The 17,654-nt window shown below is 38.4% G+C and overlaps 1 protein-coding gene across 3 annotated transcripts in view; it reads left to right on the forward strand.

Annotated features, from left to right (window-relative positions):
- Nucleotides 1-17,654, forward strand: part of RAB31 (RAB31, member RAS oncogene family) — a 149,281-nt gene that overhangs the window by 75,536 nt on the left and 56,091 nt on the right. For all 3 annotated transcript variants that reach the window (XR_010407325.1, XM_064577927.1, XM_064577926.1), the window contains exons 4-5: nt 6,386-6,457; nt 7,566-7,672. Coding sequence is in view for 2 of the 3 variants with exons in the window: in XM_064577927.1 (XP_064433997.1) it covers nt 6,386-6,457; nt 7,566-7,672 (179 nt within the window). In the remaining variant the exon portion in view is untranslated. The remainder of the gene's footprint in view (nt 1-6,385; nt 6,458-7,565; nt 7,673-17,654) is intronic.

Here is a 17,654-nt window from a genome sequence, read left to right on the forward strand (position 1 = left end):
TCTGAAGATCGTAACACATAACCCATCCCTACAAGTTTCTGGACTTGATGCAAGAGCAGTCTGGCTTGGATAATTCTCATCTAGGGAGGCAGAGCCCAGCTGGAACCTCTCCTTGTTTGGAAACTTCATGTGTTTTCCACTACTGCTCATTCTTGACATGCAGAATTTTTGCTGCTATGGAATTTATGATGCCACAAACCTGCATTTAAGGAATTTTGCCTGAAGCAGACTGGGTGGCCTGGAGGATTAGGATATTTCCTGGAATAATACTTTCCACTGTGTGCTGAGCAGTGTGTGCATGCACACACGTACAGGACGGTGTGGGATGGGAAGAAAGGAGGTTTGTGTTGTAAGTAATGCACTTGGAAGAACCAAGAGCTGGGCAAAGGAAGGAGGTTCCATCTACAGTCTGTCTTACTTTGGCCATAAGTATCGTCACAGAGCTGGAAAAACCTTAGTTATCACCACCGACCCCACCCCCACTGTTACCTGATATGAAAATATTGGGGTTCGCAGCCAAAGGTCAAGAAAGAATTCTTGAGGCATCTTCAGTGCAAACAGGGTGGTTTTATTAAAACATGGGGACAAGACCTGGTGGGCAGAAAGAGCTGCACTGGGGTCATGAGGAGTGGCTGTTTACATACTTTTAAGTTGGAAGTGGGTTAGGGATAGCGTCAGTCTCTAAGGAATTTGGAAGCAAGGTTTACAGGACCTTGGAGGGCTAGCTGTTGTTAGGAAAAGGTCATTTACTACTAGTAATAACTTAGTCATGGATCCCTTCAGATGTATATCAGTGGGCCATATGCTTGGAGGATGATTGCTAACACATATCTTGTTGGGGGGGGGTAGAGATAAAGGAATTTTTATATGTGAAAGGAGACTTACAGGATCTTGGAGGTCAGGCTAATGTTAAGCTAAAGTATTAACATCAAGGCAGTTGAGTCCCTAGAGGAAGGTCACTCTCCCTGTCTCAAGGACTTGTCAATGGGTTGTAAGTTGTAAGGAAATTTGATTTTTTTCTTTTGCTTTTGTTTCCCACATCACTACCTGCATTTTACCAGAATAGAGCCAGGCATGGATGTCTAGACTTCCTTTGAGTCTAGATCTCTTCATACTTTGCCTTTAATGTGGGTTCTGAGCATACTAGGTCTCAAGATGTTAATAAATATTACTTGAAAAAGGTTAAAAAAATCAATTGAGAAGTCTGAGTTAAAACCAAAACAAATTCTTTACTACAGAAATGTTCAGAGCCTTTAATGTACTAACAATACTTCACCAATCTCCAGGGGAGCATTATTATATATAGCATTTCTCGAACTTATTTGGCCAAGAAACCTTTTTTCCAAAAAGCACCTCACGAGCCCAGGGTTCTGTAGAAGACCCTTGGGAAGTATCAGACTGCTCCCCTTGTGTCTCATGCCATCTCTTATTTTTCAGAAATGTGAGTTTCACTGCTGCCCAGCAGTCCATTGCTTGGCTAAGGGCAAAGTATGAAGAGATCTAGACTCAGAGGGAGTGTAGTCAAATTTACGTTTCTGGTCCCTGATGGCTAGACATTGAAATAGGTTCCAGTTTTTCAGCATGACTGATAATTCTGGAGTGAATTCTGGTTACTTCGTGACCATCTGTGACCATTCCCTTCAGAAGTGCAGTTGTTGAATTGGTGTATGAACATTTTCAGGACTCTTGCTATTCATTGTCCGGTTGCTTTCCAGAAAGGTTATACCTACTTATCCTTTCCTAGTTGCTGGAAATGGGGACAGGGTTAGCATCCATCTGTAAAAGTCTGAGAAGCTTGAAGAAGACTGTTCCCTTCTCTTTTATTCTGTAGACATGCAAAATTTAAAAAAAACACACAGTCACACACACTAAGTACATAAACAGCCATTTCTTTTGAGGGTCAGATTGGCTTTTCACAATTCCCTGTGCTTTTTCTAAATAATTAAATGTCACTTGAGAGTTATCTGAGTACTTTAATTCAGTATTCTAGATATTTTGTGGGATAGTTAGGGAAGAAGGGATTTTGAATTGGCATCTGTCCTGCTAATTTTCAAAGAACTCTTCAAGGTGAGATTTAAAAATTATAGCAACCTCCTGTGATTATGAAACTTTGTTTCTACAAGAATTTTTTTATGTGAGTTTTCATCAGTCTTAATTTGGACTCTATGGAAATTGAATTATGTCATATGAGTATTGAAGCCAATTTTGATGCTTTTGTTTTTATATTTGTATGGGGAAGAGTATACACATTGTAGACCAGAAGTGATTTATCTTTTTGTCCTCCACAAATATTATCCTTTGGTCAATGCATTATTGGGTTTTGGAACTGAGACGAACTTTTAACTCATTAAAACCCCCAAGTCCCCGGCAATAAAGTCATTTAAGTGGCTTCACCAACAGATTTATTTCAAAATGATTCCATTTGGAGGAAGGAAAGAACAAGTAATGCATTATATACAAAGATCTATTCAATAATTCATGAAACCTGCCACCAGTGACCATTTTAGATTCAGTTCATGGCATTATAGCTGAAAATGACTCTGTCTTTTTTTTTTATTCTTATGTTAATCCCCATACATTACATCATTAGTTTTAGATGAAGTGTTCCATGATTCATTGTTTGTGCACAACACCCAGTGCTCCATGCAGAATGTGCCCTCCTCAATACCCACCACCAGGCTAACCCATCCTCCCACCCCCCTCCCCTCTAGAACCCTCAGTTTGTTTTTCAGAGTCTATTGTCTCTCATGGTTCATCTACCCCTCCGATTTCCCCCGCTTCATTCTTCCCCTCCCGCTACCACCTTCTTCTTCCTCTTTTTTTTTCTTAACATGTATTGCATTATTTGTTTCAGAGGTACAGATCTGAGATTCAACAGTCTTGCACAATTCACAGCGCTTACCAGAGCACACACCCTCCCCAGTGTCCATCACCCAGTCACCCCATCCCTCCCGCCCCACCCCCCACTCCAACAACACTCAGTTTGTTTCCTGCGATAAAGAATTCCTCATATCAGTGAGAGAAAATGACTCTGTCTTAAGAAGATATCCACAATTTGCTCCTTTCTGTGCTTGAGTCCACAAGTATCTTGATTTTTGAGATATAAGTTTTGTACCTATATGGTATGTTTAAGTGGACCTTTCTTATATGGAAGCTATTTTGAAAAAAATGGGCATTTTATGTAATTGGGCTAAAGGACACTTTATATGCATTCCTTAGCCTTAGCAAAGCAGGAATGTTTCAAAAATACATTGCTTTTTCCTCCCTTTGGGCAAGAATTCTGATTTTATTTTCTACATGTGGAGTGGATTGCCAAAGGATGGATGAAAAATAGATTTATTGATGCCTAACAATTACAACAAACACACACAGTGTTGGGCAGTGAATTTGAAAGGCACGCATGGTAAATAGCCCGCTGTCCTCCAGTGAGTCCTGGTGAGTGGCCAAGGGCCGTCAGCTGGGAACTCCTGGGTTCATCCTGAGCTCCATCCAACCCATTCCCTTTTATGAAAACCACAGAGGCACTGGGGCAATTTCTGTTCAAGGTGGAGGCTTGCACAAGGGCTGGGAGTTGAGAAAGAGCCTGCTTCCTTCCACACTCTTGAGAGTGCCGCACTAGCCTTCTCAGGAACTGATGTGCTTCACATTTCCAAATGGGATCATTTCAGTTTGGCAGGTCTTTATTCAGCGATAAGTATTATGTGGGAAATAAAGATGAATGAATGATGGTTCTGTTGTTCGCTGGAAAAGCTTCAGGATCCATCCTTCCTTCCCTTCCTGCTCCTTATCCTACTCTCCAATAAAAATGGCTGCTTTTTCTTTTTTAACTTAAAAACCTATTTTATTTAAAAAAAAAACATTGTAAACATTTATGCTATGTAAAATGCTATGCAGACTCTAATGGAAGAGTCCGCTGTGCAGATTCTTATAAGAAAAATGTACAAATCACTAGAAATCCCACTGTGAACATTTTGAGAAACATTGTTATAGCTGTATACATAGACACACCCACTCACATTTTTCCCTAAATTACAGCGTGCTTCATAGGCTGCTTTGAGACTTTTTTTAATTCCTTCAACAGTATGTAAGCTTTTCCTGTAAATGAAAATCCCCACCACCATTTTAATTATTGCAGAATATTCCATTATACACAGATACCATTAATGGATTCTCTATGATGAACCATTAGGTTGTTTTAAAATATTTGCTCCCATGTATAACATAGGGATGAATAGCTTGGTGTGTGTGATGATCACTCCAATATACGTTCCTGTAAGTGGAATTGCTGGGTCAAACAATATGCACATTTTAACTTTTGATATATATTATCAATAGTGGCTTTTAAAGAAAGTCTCTTTTTTAAAAAAATAAAAATTATATATTTAAGGTGTGCAACATGATGGTTTGATGTACATAGATATAGTGAAATTATTACTACAGTCAAACTAGTTAACATATCTTCTCACATAGTTACCTTTTCCCTTTTGTAAATGATGAGAGCACCTGAAATCTACTCTTTTGGCAAATTTCCAGATTGAATACAATATCATTAACCATTCTATTTCTAGAACTTATTCATCCCCTGTAACTGCAACTTTGTACCCTTTCACCAGTACATCTCCCCAACTCCCTTCCCCGCTCCTGGTAACTACCCTTCTACTTTCTGCTTCTAAGTATTTGACTTTTTAAGATTCCATATTTAAGTGAGATCATGCAGTTTTTTTCTTTCTACATCTGGCTTATTTCACTTGGCATAATGTGTTTTAGATTCATCCATGTTGTTGCAAATGGCAGGATTTCCTTTTTAAATGCTGGATAATATTCCATTGTGTATATACACACACCAAATTTTCTTCATTGATTGATTGATTCATTCATTCATCAGTAGGCACTTAGGTTGTTTCCATGTCTTGTGCATTGTGAATAAGGCTGCGATGAACATGGAAGTGCAGATATCTCTTTGAGGTATTTGATTTCATTTCTTTTAGGTATATACCCAAAAGGGGAATTGCTGGATCATATAGTTATGCGTTTTTTTGTGGACCCTTCGTACTCTTTTCTACAGTGGCTGCACCAATTTATATTCCCAACGGAGCATCGGGGTTCCCTTTTTCCCACATCCTCACCAATATTAGTTATCTTTTGCCTTTTTGATAACAGCCATCCTAACGTGTGATATCTCATTGTGATTCTGATTTGCATTTCTCTGAAAATTAGTGATGTTGAGCATCTTTTTATAAGAAGGGCTTTTTAAAAGATTTTATTTATTTATTTGAGAGAGACAGAGAGCTTGAGAAAGAGAGAGAGAGAAAGAGAGAGAGAGAACACACACAAGCAGCGGGAAGGGGCAGAGGGAAAGGGAGAAGCAGACTCTCCGCTGAGCAGGGATCCTGACGAGGGGCTGGAACCCAGGACCGCGGGATCATGACCTGAGCAGAAGGCAGATGCTTAACCGACTGAGCCACCCAGGTGCCCCAAGAAGGTCTTAAAATACATTCCCATGTAACATGTGAGAGTGGCCCCCTGCCCAAATCCAAACCAACAATGTATATAATAAATCTTTTTGATATTTAATAAATTAATACATGCCTCTTCATTGCTTTTATTTTCATTTCTTTTACTGTAATTGAATATTTAAAAATATTTATTGGCAATTTATGTCTCTTCCGCAGAGATTTATCTATGTATAACCTTTGTCTATTTTTCTGTTGAGCTGTCTCTTCCTTCTCAGCTTTCAAAACCTTTCCACGATATAGTCTTCAAATATATCCAAAGATCTGTTCTTCAAAATATACAAGGAATCTCTATGTATCCTCAACATAATTATCTATCCTGTTTTGGGATAAAGGATTCTAATGACCAATGAGTCTTGCTTTGCTCACATTTTGGAATGGAGCTTGTCTGTGTCACCGTGTGCCTTTGAGGGACAGCAGGTGTGCAGGCTAAGGGCGGGATGCGGAGGTGCCCTTGCTCAGTGGCCCTCATTAAGGACTCAGCGAGGGTCTTGTGATCTGTGTCAGTCTCCTTTTGTCCTCCCCTTGGCAAGCATCTTTTTCTTACCATTGAATAATTCTAATGAGATTGCCCTGGGTCAGTCGTATTAGATAAGTAATGAGCAGTAGAGAAAAGAAAATTCATAGAAGAGGAACATTTAAAATAAAATTTATTTTTGACCTTTGCCTAAAAGTGAATTTCATGGTCTGTCAGCCACAAGCACATGTGCGGTCGAGGAGGAGAATTTATTGCCTGATAGGGTTCCTGGGAAAATTCTAGGGGGAATTCAGGGATCCTATAGGGATAATGTAGGAGGAAAATTTTGTATTTAATTTGGAGTTGCATAAAATGTGTTGACTTTGGCTTAAAACTATGCATTGTTCTTAAACAGTTTCATTCACTGGCTCCCATGTACTATCGTGGATCTGCTGCAGCTGTCATAGTATATGATATTACCAAACAGGTAAGAAAATAAAAGCCCTTTAAAGTTTCAATGCCCTTTATGTTGATTCTCTTAGAAAGACCAAAGCAGAGACTTGACTACTTGAGTCTTGCCAGTAGCCTGGAATGAGATTTCATAGCATGGTAGCCAGGGATAATCAACACCATATATTGAGTTTATTCACCTATATGCAGTGAAGAATTTCAAATTTATCGGCCAAATTAAATAAACAACAATGATCATTTATTTTTAAAATTGACTGTTAGTAGAGGCAAGGCCATGCCTGCCAGTACCGCTCTCCAGAATGTCAGGTTTTCAGGAAGAGGAAAATTATTTTTAAGTCCTGCATGTTTTGTAATTATGGAATGCTTATTTTCTATTAGTGTTTCAATCACACTACTTAAAATGTCAGGGATAATGTTTATGTATGTGTAGTGTATTTGCATATATATAGTATACCATATTTTTAGTTATCATGTTGAGGATCTAGGCTATTCATCAAGGAACTGCAATGGTTTGCTGGTTGTTTTTTTCCACTCCTGGAGTGCTGACTCAGTGCACAGGACTGCTGGTTCAATGATCCATCACTCTTACCATCCATGAATTCCCGAACACTTCTACCTAAATGTGGTGTCTACCTTGACTGGTTTGCTGGAGGAGGGTTGTGAGTGAAGGGCAGAAAGGAAAACAGGACAAGAGGAAAAGAGAGAGGGGGAGGAGGAGGGAGAGACAGGGAGGGAGAGAGAGAGAGAAAGAAAGAAAGAGTATGTATGTATGTATTCTTTCTCTTTCTTTCCTGAAATAAGCATGAACATGTCTAGTTCTATGACTTAAGTCTTTTTCATGTTGAGTTAGGCTATCATTTTAAATTAATGTTATTTATAGAAGAAAATTGCCAGTATGCTTTTCTTAACTTTGTCAAGTTTCAGTTTTAGAAAAGGAAACTTTTACAGGCCATTTAAGTGTAACTTAGCTAATATTAAGTTTTGTGCCAAGATGGGGGTAGGATGTTAATGTATGTGAGTTTCCTAACCTCTGTTAAATTGGGTTGGGTTTATATTTCTACTTGGTTGAAATACTGTGTTGATGGGTCTTTCCAATGATTGATTGATTTACATTTTGGGTTTAGGATTCATTCCATACCCTGAAGAAATGGGTGAAAGAACTGAAGGAGCATGGTCCAGAAAACATTGTAATGGCTATTGCTGGAAACAAGTGTGATCTCTCAGATATTAGGTAAGATGCATTAAAAAATTTTTTGGTGAAGTGAATGTCCTCCATCTCTGAAGGTCTACATGTACAAAGCTGTCATGCCTGTGTTGTTAAGTCTGTTCTCAGTATAATGATTTAATCGACGGGCATTGATTTGTGGTGGTCTAGGTAGTATGTATTCAACCAGAGTAGAATTAAGGGAAAATAATAGGAAGATGCCAATTGGATGGATCACCTAGGAGTGGGTATTAAAACCAAATCTCCCCTACGGAGCACAGTTACATCCCTGACTCTAGAGGTCTTTGGGTTAAATGCTTTTATTATTTTTGTTGTTACCTTTTTTGTTACTTATTGACATTATTACAACTATGGCCATTTTAATAACACTTTCATATGGTAAGGAAAGTTAGAATTTATAACATTTCCCATAGCATCTGTGTTTTAGTTCTAACTTTAACTTAAGGGTGTAGTCGGGTCTATATAATCTCACTATTTTGTTCTAGGATCTGAAGGTGACATATCATATAGAAACACTTTGGTTTCCCTCAGAGACACTGGATTGTTGACCTTTCTTTACCTGGAACAAGGTTTGCAGGGACCCAGTCCACAGGGACTAGAGATTTAATGAAGCTTTATGCAGCCTGATAAGCTAGCTATTTTTACTAAATAAAAGCAATGAAAAAGGAATAGTGAATTTGCATCATCTCCATCCCCCTGGTTAAGTCTCTGCAATTCCAGTCGTTGGTCTTCATAAAGACAACGACATCATGCCTCAGGTTTTGCTCATCCAAGTACGATTAAGCTAAAGTTTGATAAACAATGGAAATAGATCTTGCAAAAGCTCTTAACATGGCCTTTGACAAATTGCTCTGTTTCTTTGGGATTTCAAAAGCTTTGTATCACATTGCATCGGGTTGGTTTATAATAACAGCCATAAACACCACTTAATCATTTGTTTTTCTGGGGGCTGGACAAATCTTTAAACTCCCCAGACTTAGTTCAGATCTCTTCGTTCTTTACTGTAATCCTGAAACAGCTTACTTGTCTAGAATTGCAAAAGAATCACTTTAACTTTTGTCATCAGAAGGGGTGGGGTGGGAGGGTAGAAACAGTCTTTGCTGAGGGCATGCGCGGTCATCTGACACCACTGAATTGTAGTAAAGGTGTGACTTCAAAGGTACTAAGCCTTCTGTATTGTGGCAGAGCTGATGGGCTAGAATTTAAGCAGACAGTGATATAAAGTTGACTGGAATTAGTTAAGATTCTTGGTGACGTGGAACTGAATCCCACTTAAAGTATTTTCGGGAAAGGGGCACCTGGGTGGCTCAGTCGTTGGGCATCTGCCTTCGGCTTGGGTCATGGTCCCAGGGACCTGGGATCGAGCCCCTCATCGGGCTCCCTGCTCAGCGGGAAGCCTGCTTCTCCCTCTCCCACTCCCCCTGCTTGTGTTCCCTCTCTCGCTGTCCCTGTCAAATAAATAAATTAAAAAAAAAAATTATTTTCGGGAAAAAGGGAACTTAATTGGAAGGTACTGATATCCACATGGTAAAAAAGCAGGATTGCCTGACTGGCATTTGATATGTTCCATTTTTAGTCTCTGGCACTCTCTCTGTTTCTAGTCTAAATTGCCATGGAAGGATTTCCCCATATCATGACAAGACGTTTGTGGCCAAGAGAGGGAATTTGGGTGGTGGCACAAGATGACTTTTCCCACCATCACCATGATGCGAGTAGGAAGGTAGGTAGACTTGAAGGTGGAGAAGCTCCTAGAAAAGCGCAGGTTGGCCAGACAAAATATATCTGTGACATGTTGGCTTGGCCACAGACACCTGAAGATAGACGTACCATGTCTCAGGGTGGAATTCGCCTTCCATGCACTGGTATAGTATTTGCTGGGCCTATATGTAGTTTTCAAAATGCCCCAGCTAACACCATCCATCCATCCATCCATCCATCCATCCATCCATCCATCCATCCATCCACCCATCTCCCTTTCAACCATAAATTCATACACAGCCCCTCCATCCCCAGTGGGAGACAGTCCAGGTGCTACATCTAGTGGCCACATCATGGGGCCACTGTCCCACTAATTCATGTTTCTGGGTAGTACCCTTTCTTCTCTAGTTTGGCCTCAGTGAGGTCTGCATGTGACTTCTCAAGATCCTGCAGTTGTGGTTTAAAGTGTGGAGTATATATCTTTAGTTACACACAAAGTTGTATTAGATGCTACTTGTTATTGAATCGTGCAGCAAAGAAATGACTCCCTTTGCAATTCTCTTTTCAACCTCAGTGAAGAAGACCAATTCAATTAAGTCAGAGAGAAAGACCAGTTGGATGTTAGTAAATTTTTAATTTTTAAATATTTATTAATAGATAATTTAAAATTTTAATTTATTTAGAAATATATTTCACTAAACTAATTTAGAAACCATAAAATCCACCTGTTTTAAGTGTACAGGTCAATAAATTTTTGTACAATTATAAGGTTGTACAGTCATCATCACATCTAATTTTAGAACATATCCATCACAGTACGAAGACCATGCCAATTTACAGTCACTCCCAATGTCCAACTGCTTCCAGCCCCTGGCAACCACTAATGTACCTTCTTGTCTTTATAAATTTGCTTTTTCTGGACGTTTTGTATAAATCAAATCATGCACTTATGTGCTCTTTTGTGACTGGCTTCTTTCACTGAGCATAATGTTTTTGAAATTCCTCTGTGTTGTAGCGTGCACTAGTACTTCATTCATTTTTAGGGCAGAATAATATTTCATTGTATAGATATACCACATTTTATTTTCTCATTCACTAGTTGAATGAAACTTGAAATTTGAGTTGTTTCCATTTTTTGGCCACTTTAAAAACTGCTGCTATAAACAATAATGGACAAATTTTGTGTGGACATATGTTTTCGTTTCTCTTGGGTATATTATGAGGAGTGAAATCTCTGGGTCATGTGGAAACTTTGTGTTTAACAATTTGAAGAACTGCCCAACTGTTTTCAACAGTGGCTGCACCATTTTATGTCCCTACCGGCAATGTATGAAGTTCCAATTTCTCTACATTCTCAACCAACACTGTTATTATCTGTCTTTTGCATTATTGCCATCCTAGTGGGCGTGAAGGTGTGTCAGTGTGATTTTGGTTTGTATTTTTCTAATGACTAATGATGTTAAACATCTTCTCATATGCTTATTGACCATTTGTATATCTTTTGTGGAGACATGTCTCTTCAAATCCTCTGCCCAATTTTTAATTGAGTTATTTGTCTTTTTATTATTGAGTTGTAAGAGTTCTTTATGTATTCTAAATACAAGTCCCTTATCAGATATATGATTTGCAAATATTTTCTTCCTTTTCATGAGTTCTCTTTATAATCTTTATTGTGTCTCTTGAAGTGCAAAAGTGTAATGTCCAATTTGTGATTTTTCCCTTTTTATCTGTTATGCTCAAGTGATTGGCTAATTAAAATCACAGAGATTTACTCATATGCTTTCTAAGAGTTTCATAATTTTAGAGCTTACATTTATATCTGTCACCCATTTAGAGTTAATTATTGTGTGTGTTATGAGGTATGGGTCCAAATTAATCTTTGTGTGGATATCTAATTCCCAGCACTATTTGTTGAAAAGACAACATTTTTCCCATTGAATTTGTTTTGGCACTTTTGACAAAAATTAGTTGACCATAAATGTAAGTCTTATTTTGGGATCTTAATTCTATTCAGTTGATCTATACATCCTTATGCTAATGCAAAATGATTTTGATTGCTGTAGTTTTGTAAGTTTGAAATTGGGAATTATAAGGCCTCCAATTTAGTTTTCCTTTTCAAGATTGTTTGACTGTTTGACTATTCTGAGCCTTTTGCATTTCCATGTGAACTTTAAGATCCTCTTCTCAATTTCTGCCCCCAAAAAAGCAACTGGGATTTTAATAGAGAATGTGTTGAATCTTTAGAACAATGTGGGGATTATTGGCATCTTAACAATATGGTTTTCTGATCCATGAATATGAGATGCCTTTCCATTTTATTTAGGTCTTCTTTAGTTTCTTTTGCCCATGTCTTATAGTTGTCAGTGTACAAATTTTGCATTTCTTTTCCTATACTTGTTCCTAAGTGTTTGATTTTTCTCGATGCTATTGTGAATGGGATTGTTTTGTTAATTTCGTTTATGGTATGTTCTTTTTTAGCGTATACAAGATTATGTTGTCTGTGAAAACAGTTTTACTTCTTCCTTTCCAATCTGGGTGCCTTTTTTCTTTTTCTTGTCTAATTACCTTGTCTAGAACCTCCAGTACAATTTGAATAGAAATGGTGAGAGTGGACATTATTGTCTTCTTCCTGATCTTAGGGGCAAAGCATTTAGTCATTCTTATTATGATGTTGGCAGTTCGTGTTATGTAGATGCTCTTTATCAGTGTGGGGAAGTTGCCTTTCATTCCTAGTTTGTTGGTTTTTGTTTTTTTTTTTAATCATGAATGAATGTTGAATTTTGTCAAAAGCTTTTCCTGCATCTTCTGAGATGATCATGTGGTTTTTGTCCTTTATTCTGTTAATATAGTGTATTACATTAATTGATTTTCTAATGTTAAACCACCTGCACTCCTGGGACAAATCCCACTTGGCCATGATGCATAATCCTTTTAATATGCTTCTGGGTTCTGTTTGCTCATATTTTGTTGAGGATTTGTATCTCTGTATTCATGAAGATATTGGTCTGTAGTTTTTATTTTTTTGTGATGTCTTTGTTTGATGTTGGTATATCAAGGCAGTAGATTTTGTAGAATGAATTGAAAAGTGTTCCCTTCTTTTCTATTGCCCAGAAGAGTTTGTGAAAGATTGATGTTAACTCTTCTTTAAGTGTTTGATGAAATCACTGGTGAAGCCATCTGGACCCAGGCTTTTCTTTGTGGATTTTATATATTAATCCAATTTCTTTACTTGCTATGGGTATATTCAACTTTTCTATTATTTCTTTAGTTAGAATAATTTATGCATTTTTAGGAACTTATTCATTTCTTTTCTTTTTTATGTTATTTATTAAATGTTTTATTTATTTATTCATGAGAGTCAGAGAGAGAGAGAGAGGCAGAGGCAGAGGGAGAAGCAGGCTCCCCACCTAGCAGGGAGCCCGATGTGGGACTCGATCCAGGACCCTGGGATCATGACCTGAGCCGAAGGCAGATGCTTAACCATCTGAGCCACCCAGGCGCCCGGAACTTATTCATTTCATCTAAGTTATCTCATTTGTTTGTGTAGTGCATAGTGTTCTCTTACAATCCTTTGCATTTCCGTAAGGTCAGTAGGGATGTCTACTCTTCCATTCCTGATTTTAGAAATTTTAGCCTTCTCTTTTATTTCTTGTTCAGTATAGCTGAAGGTTTGCCAGTTTTGTTGATCTTTGCCAAGAACCAACATTTAGTTTCACTGATTCCTTTCCACTCTTTTTCTATTTCATTTATTTTCTCTCTGTGCATTATTTCCTTCCTTCTGTTTGCTTTGGGTTTACTTTGCTCCTTTTTTCCTAGTTTTTCAAAGGGGAAGATTAGCATATTTATTTGAGATCTTCCTTTCTAATTTAGGCATCTACAGCCATAAATTGACCTCTAAGTACTGCCTTAGCTGCATCCCATAAGTTTTGGTTTGTTCTGTTTTTGTTTTTCATTCTAATAAGTTTTTTCTAATTTATTTTCAGACCCATTTTGTTTATTTGGTAGTGTATTGTTTAATTTCCACTTATTTGTGAATTTCCCAAATTTCTGTTGATGGTTTCTAATTTAATTCCATTGTAATTTGAAAATATACTTTGTATGGTTTTAATTATTTTAAATGTATTGAGGTTTATTGTATGGCTTGGTGTATGTTCTATCCTGTAGAATGTTCCTATGACTTGAGGCTAATAAATTTTCAACACCTATTTTTATACTTGCTCTTCTCCCTTTAATAGAGAGAGAGAGAGCTCACAAGCATGCAGGCCTAAGGTTGAGGGCCTCTGCGGACAACTGTTTCTAGGGGAATTTAATTATATTTTGTCTTAATTGTATTCGTTTTTTAGAATTACATTTTTATGCCAGTTGATACTAGTGTTCCATTTGTGATAGTGATATAAAATATTTTTCAATTTGTTAAAAAAGTTGATTTATACACATGACATGATTATCTACATGGAAACTCCAAAGGGATATACCAAAAAATTCCTAAAACTGATAAGTGGGTTCAACAAAGTTTCTGGATGTACAATATACATAGAAATATCAATTGTATTTCTATATCTAAAAATGAATATGCAGAAACTAAAATTGAAAACACAATACTCTTTACAGTTGCTCCAAAGAAAATGAAATACTTAGGTATCTACTTAGTAAAACATGTATGGGATCTGTATGCTGAATATTATAAAATGCTGATGAAAGAAACCAAACAAGACTTGAATCAATGGAGAGATATATCGTGCTCACGAGTTGGAAGTCTCAACATAGTACGATGTCAGTTCTCTGTAAATTGATCTATAGGTTCAATGCAGTCTCTATCAAGATTTTAACAAGGCTTTTGGGGCACCTGGGTGGTTCAGTTGGTTGGGTGTCTGCCTTCAGCTCAGGTCATTATCCCAGGGTCCTAGGATCGAGCCCCACGTCAGGCTCCCTGCTCAGTGGGAGCCTGCTTCTCCCTCTCCTCCCCACTCATGCTCTCTTCTTGCTATCTCTGTCTGTCTCTCTCTCAAATAAATAAGTAAAATCTTTTTAAAAAAAAGATTTTAACAAGGTTTGTTTGTTTGTTTGTTTTGTAAACATAAACAAGCTTATCCTAAAATTTATATGGAAAACCACAGGCACTAGAAAAGCTAAAACAATATTGACAAAGAAGAATATAGTGGAAGAAATCATTCTATCCTCTCTTAAGGCTTACTACATAGCTACAGTAATCAAGACAGTATGGTATGAGCAGTGGAATACACACACAGATTAATGAAACAGAATAGAGAGCCCAGGAATAAATCTACACAAATATGCTCAATTGATTTTTGACAAACTTGAAAAAGTAATTCAGTGGAGGAAGATAGCCTTTTCAATGAATGGTACTGGAGTAATTGGACATCCATAGAAGGGAGAAGACTGAAACCTAAACCTCACACTTTATGTAGCAATTACTCTAGAATGAATCATAGAGTTTAATGTCAAAGGTGAAACTGTAAAACTTTTAGAAAATCTAAGAGAAAATCTTGAGGATCTGCAGCTAGGTGAAGAATTGTGAGACTTGACATCAAAAGCTCACTCCATATAAGGAAAAATTGATAAATTGGATCTCATCAAAATTGAAAACACTTGCTCTGTGAAAGCCCGTGTGAAGAGCTTGAAAAACAAGCTGCAGGCTAGGAGAAATTATTTGCAAACCATATATCTGACAAAGGATTAGCATGTAGGCTATAGAAAGAACTCTCACAACTTACTAGTTAAAAAAATCTAATTTGAAGATGGGGCAAAGTACATTTCACCCTAGAGAGAGATGGTAAGCATAGGCATGAAAAGGTGTTCAGCATCATTAGCAGACCTGTTAGAATGGCTGAAATAAAAGAGTGATAACACCTAATGCTGGCAAGGATGTGGACAGATTGGAGCACTCATATGTTGCCGGTATGCATGTAAAATGGTACAGTCATTCTGGAAAACAGTTTGGCAGTTTCTTTTAAAGCTAAATATGCAATTACCATATGCCCAGCAATCATACTTTGGGCACTTATTCCAGAGAAATGAAAATTTACATTCACACAAAACCTGCACATGAATATTCACGGCAGCTTTGTTTTTTAAATAATAGCCCCAAACTGCAATCAGCTCAGATAGCCTCTGAAAAGTGAATAGCTCAGCACACCATGGTGCATCCACGCCACGAAATAGTATGCAGCAGTGAAAAGGAACAAACTGCTACAGGCAACTTGGATGAACTTCTAGGGAAATATGTGGAGTGAATAAAGCTGATCTCAGAGGGTTCGTCATGTATTATTTCATTTACATGAGATTTTGAGATGAAAATATTTTAGAAACAGAAGACATATTAATGGCTGCTGGGGTCTGGTTAGGGGTGACATGGTGGGCAGGTGAAGGGGAGGAAAGTGGGTGTGGCTGTACAAGGGTGACAGCAGGGATCCTTGTGATGTTGGAACTGCTTGGTGTCTTCTCTGTGGTGGTGGACACATGAACCTGCACAGGGGTTAACATTTTATAGAGCCTAAAACACACACACACATACACACAGATGAGTACCAGTAAAACGGGAAACCTGAATAAGACAGAGTATATCAACGTCAGCATCCTATTTGTGATGTTATACTATAGTTTTGCAAAATGTTACAGTTTGGGGAATCTGGACAAAGTGTACAAGGAATCTCTCTCTTATAACTGCAGGTGGGTCTACAATGATCTCAATAAAATATTGAATGAACAAAAGGTTGATTTAGATAAAAATAATAAGTAAATATTAGAACAGTGGTATATGTGTGGATATTTATATGTATGTATTATACACACAAACACACACACTCCTATATATGCATGTTATATATATTATATATGACTGATGAAAATTTTATGAACTCACTGGGCCAAATGGTGAATTTAACCATCCCCAGCAAACCCAATGTGCAAAAGAAAAATGGGATAACTATATTAAAACTCCCATTTAGGAAAGCAGGGAAGGGGAAGCCTGGCGTATTAGTCCTTGTATAAACTGCCCCCTGCTAGACAGGAATAGGCTGGTAAATGATAGGGCCTAGTGAGCATCTGCTGTTGACACCTTTCCATGGCAGTGGAATCAAGTTCTTGGTCAGGCGATCTGGCTGCTCCAGATTGTGCCTGCTGGTATGATTTTTCTGGGGAGTCAGCCAAATCTCTATATTCCAGACCTTATTTAGAGCTTGACCTTCTTTTACTCTAATCCTAAAACATTTTGCCCTTTTGTAGTTGCCAGAAAGCTATATTTTATTTTTCACTGGGGGTTGGAGAGTGTGTAGATTTGACATGCACATGTAAGCGTGTCCATAGGTGGAGGCAGTGTCCTCTAATGGACTTTGGTCGTGGAAGCTTGTAGGTCCGTAAAAGGAGGTATGCCTGGCGTGTTTTGAGAGTGTACTGGAATTTGAATGGAATTAACTCTGTGAACTTGACTCAGCCCACTTGAGGCATGTGTGTACAGAAGTGCTTCACAGAGGAGATGCCCAACCATCCAGTCACTGTGTTTTATATTCTTCTGTGTTCTAGAAGGTGGTGCAAAGGTCTGACCACACTACCCAGAGACAAAGGCATTCAAAGGCACCTGGTCAGGTGAATTCAGGACTTCTGGCTTGTTTTAGTAGGCATCTGATCTTTGTGAGATTTCCCTGAATATCTTGAATTCTAGACAAAATGTCCTCGTGCCCAATTTACTGTAAAATCTGAGGCCTGGAGGCAAACTGGAATTGGCCATACTGTGTGTAGGACAGTCCGGGGAGATAGAGCGCACAGTAGGTACTCGTGGTTGACATGTTTCTTCCTGGCAGTGAAGATGTGCCTTGGAGAAAATTCTGATCACAGCTTCCCAGGCAGGAGAGTGTGCAGTTCCTGATGGGGCCTGAGAAACGAGGCTCCATCTCCCTACCCCCTGATCCCTACCATCTGCTGATGCCGAGGTAGGGATTGCAAAGTTGGGGACATTCTAGGGACATACAGAATTGAAAGAAAATAAGAGAGCCTCAGCTGAATTGACCATGCAGGACTTGAGAGGCCCGCGGACAATAAGGGTGAGGGGCAGCTCAGAGCTGACAGAGGAAGCTGTGCAATTTGCCTCGCTCGGATGGCAGGAGATGGTGGTATGAGTGCCAAGGGGTGGGGGGCCACTGGGTTTTTGAACAAGTAATGTGTGGCATGGGGCTCATTCCAGGTGGCTCTAAGGAGGGCAGGTTTGGCCTGTGGTCTAGAGAGAAAAGAAACCTTCTTATCAGGAAGTCTAGGGAGCCCACAAGAGACTGCA

This window comes from Mirounga angustirostris, unplaced genomic scaffold (assembly GCF_029215605.1).
Source record: "Mirounga angustirostris isolate CCGP_5_RB_7025 unplaced genomic scaffold, mMirAng1.0.hap1 SCAF_14, whole genome shotgun sequence".
Taxonomy (NCBI): domain Eukaryota; kingdom Metazoa; phylum Chordata; class Mammalia; order Carnivora; family Phocidae; genus Mirounga; species Mirounga angustirostris.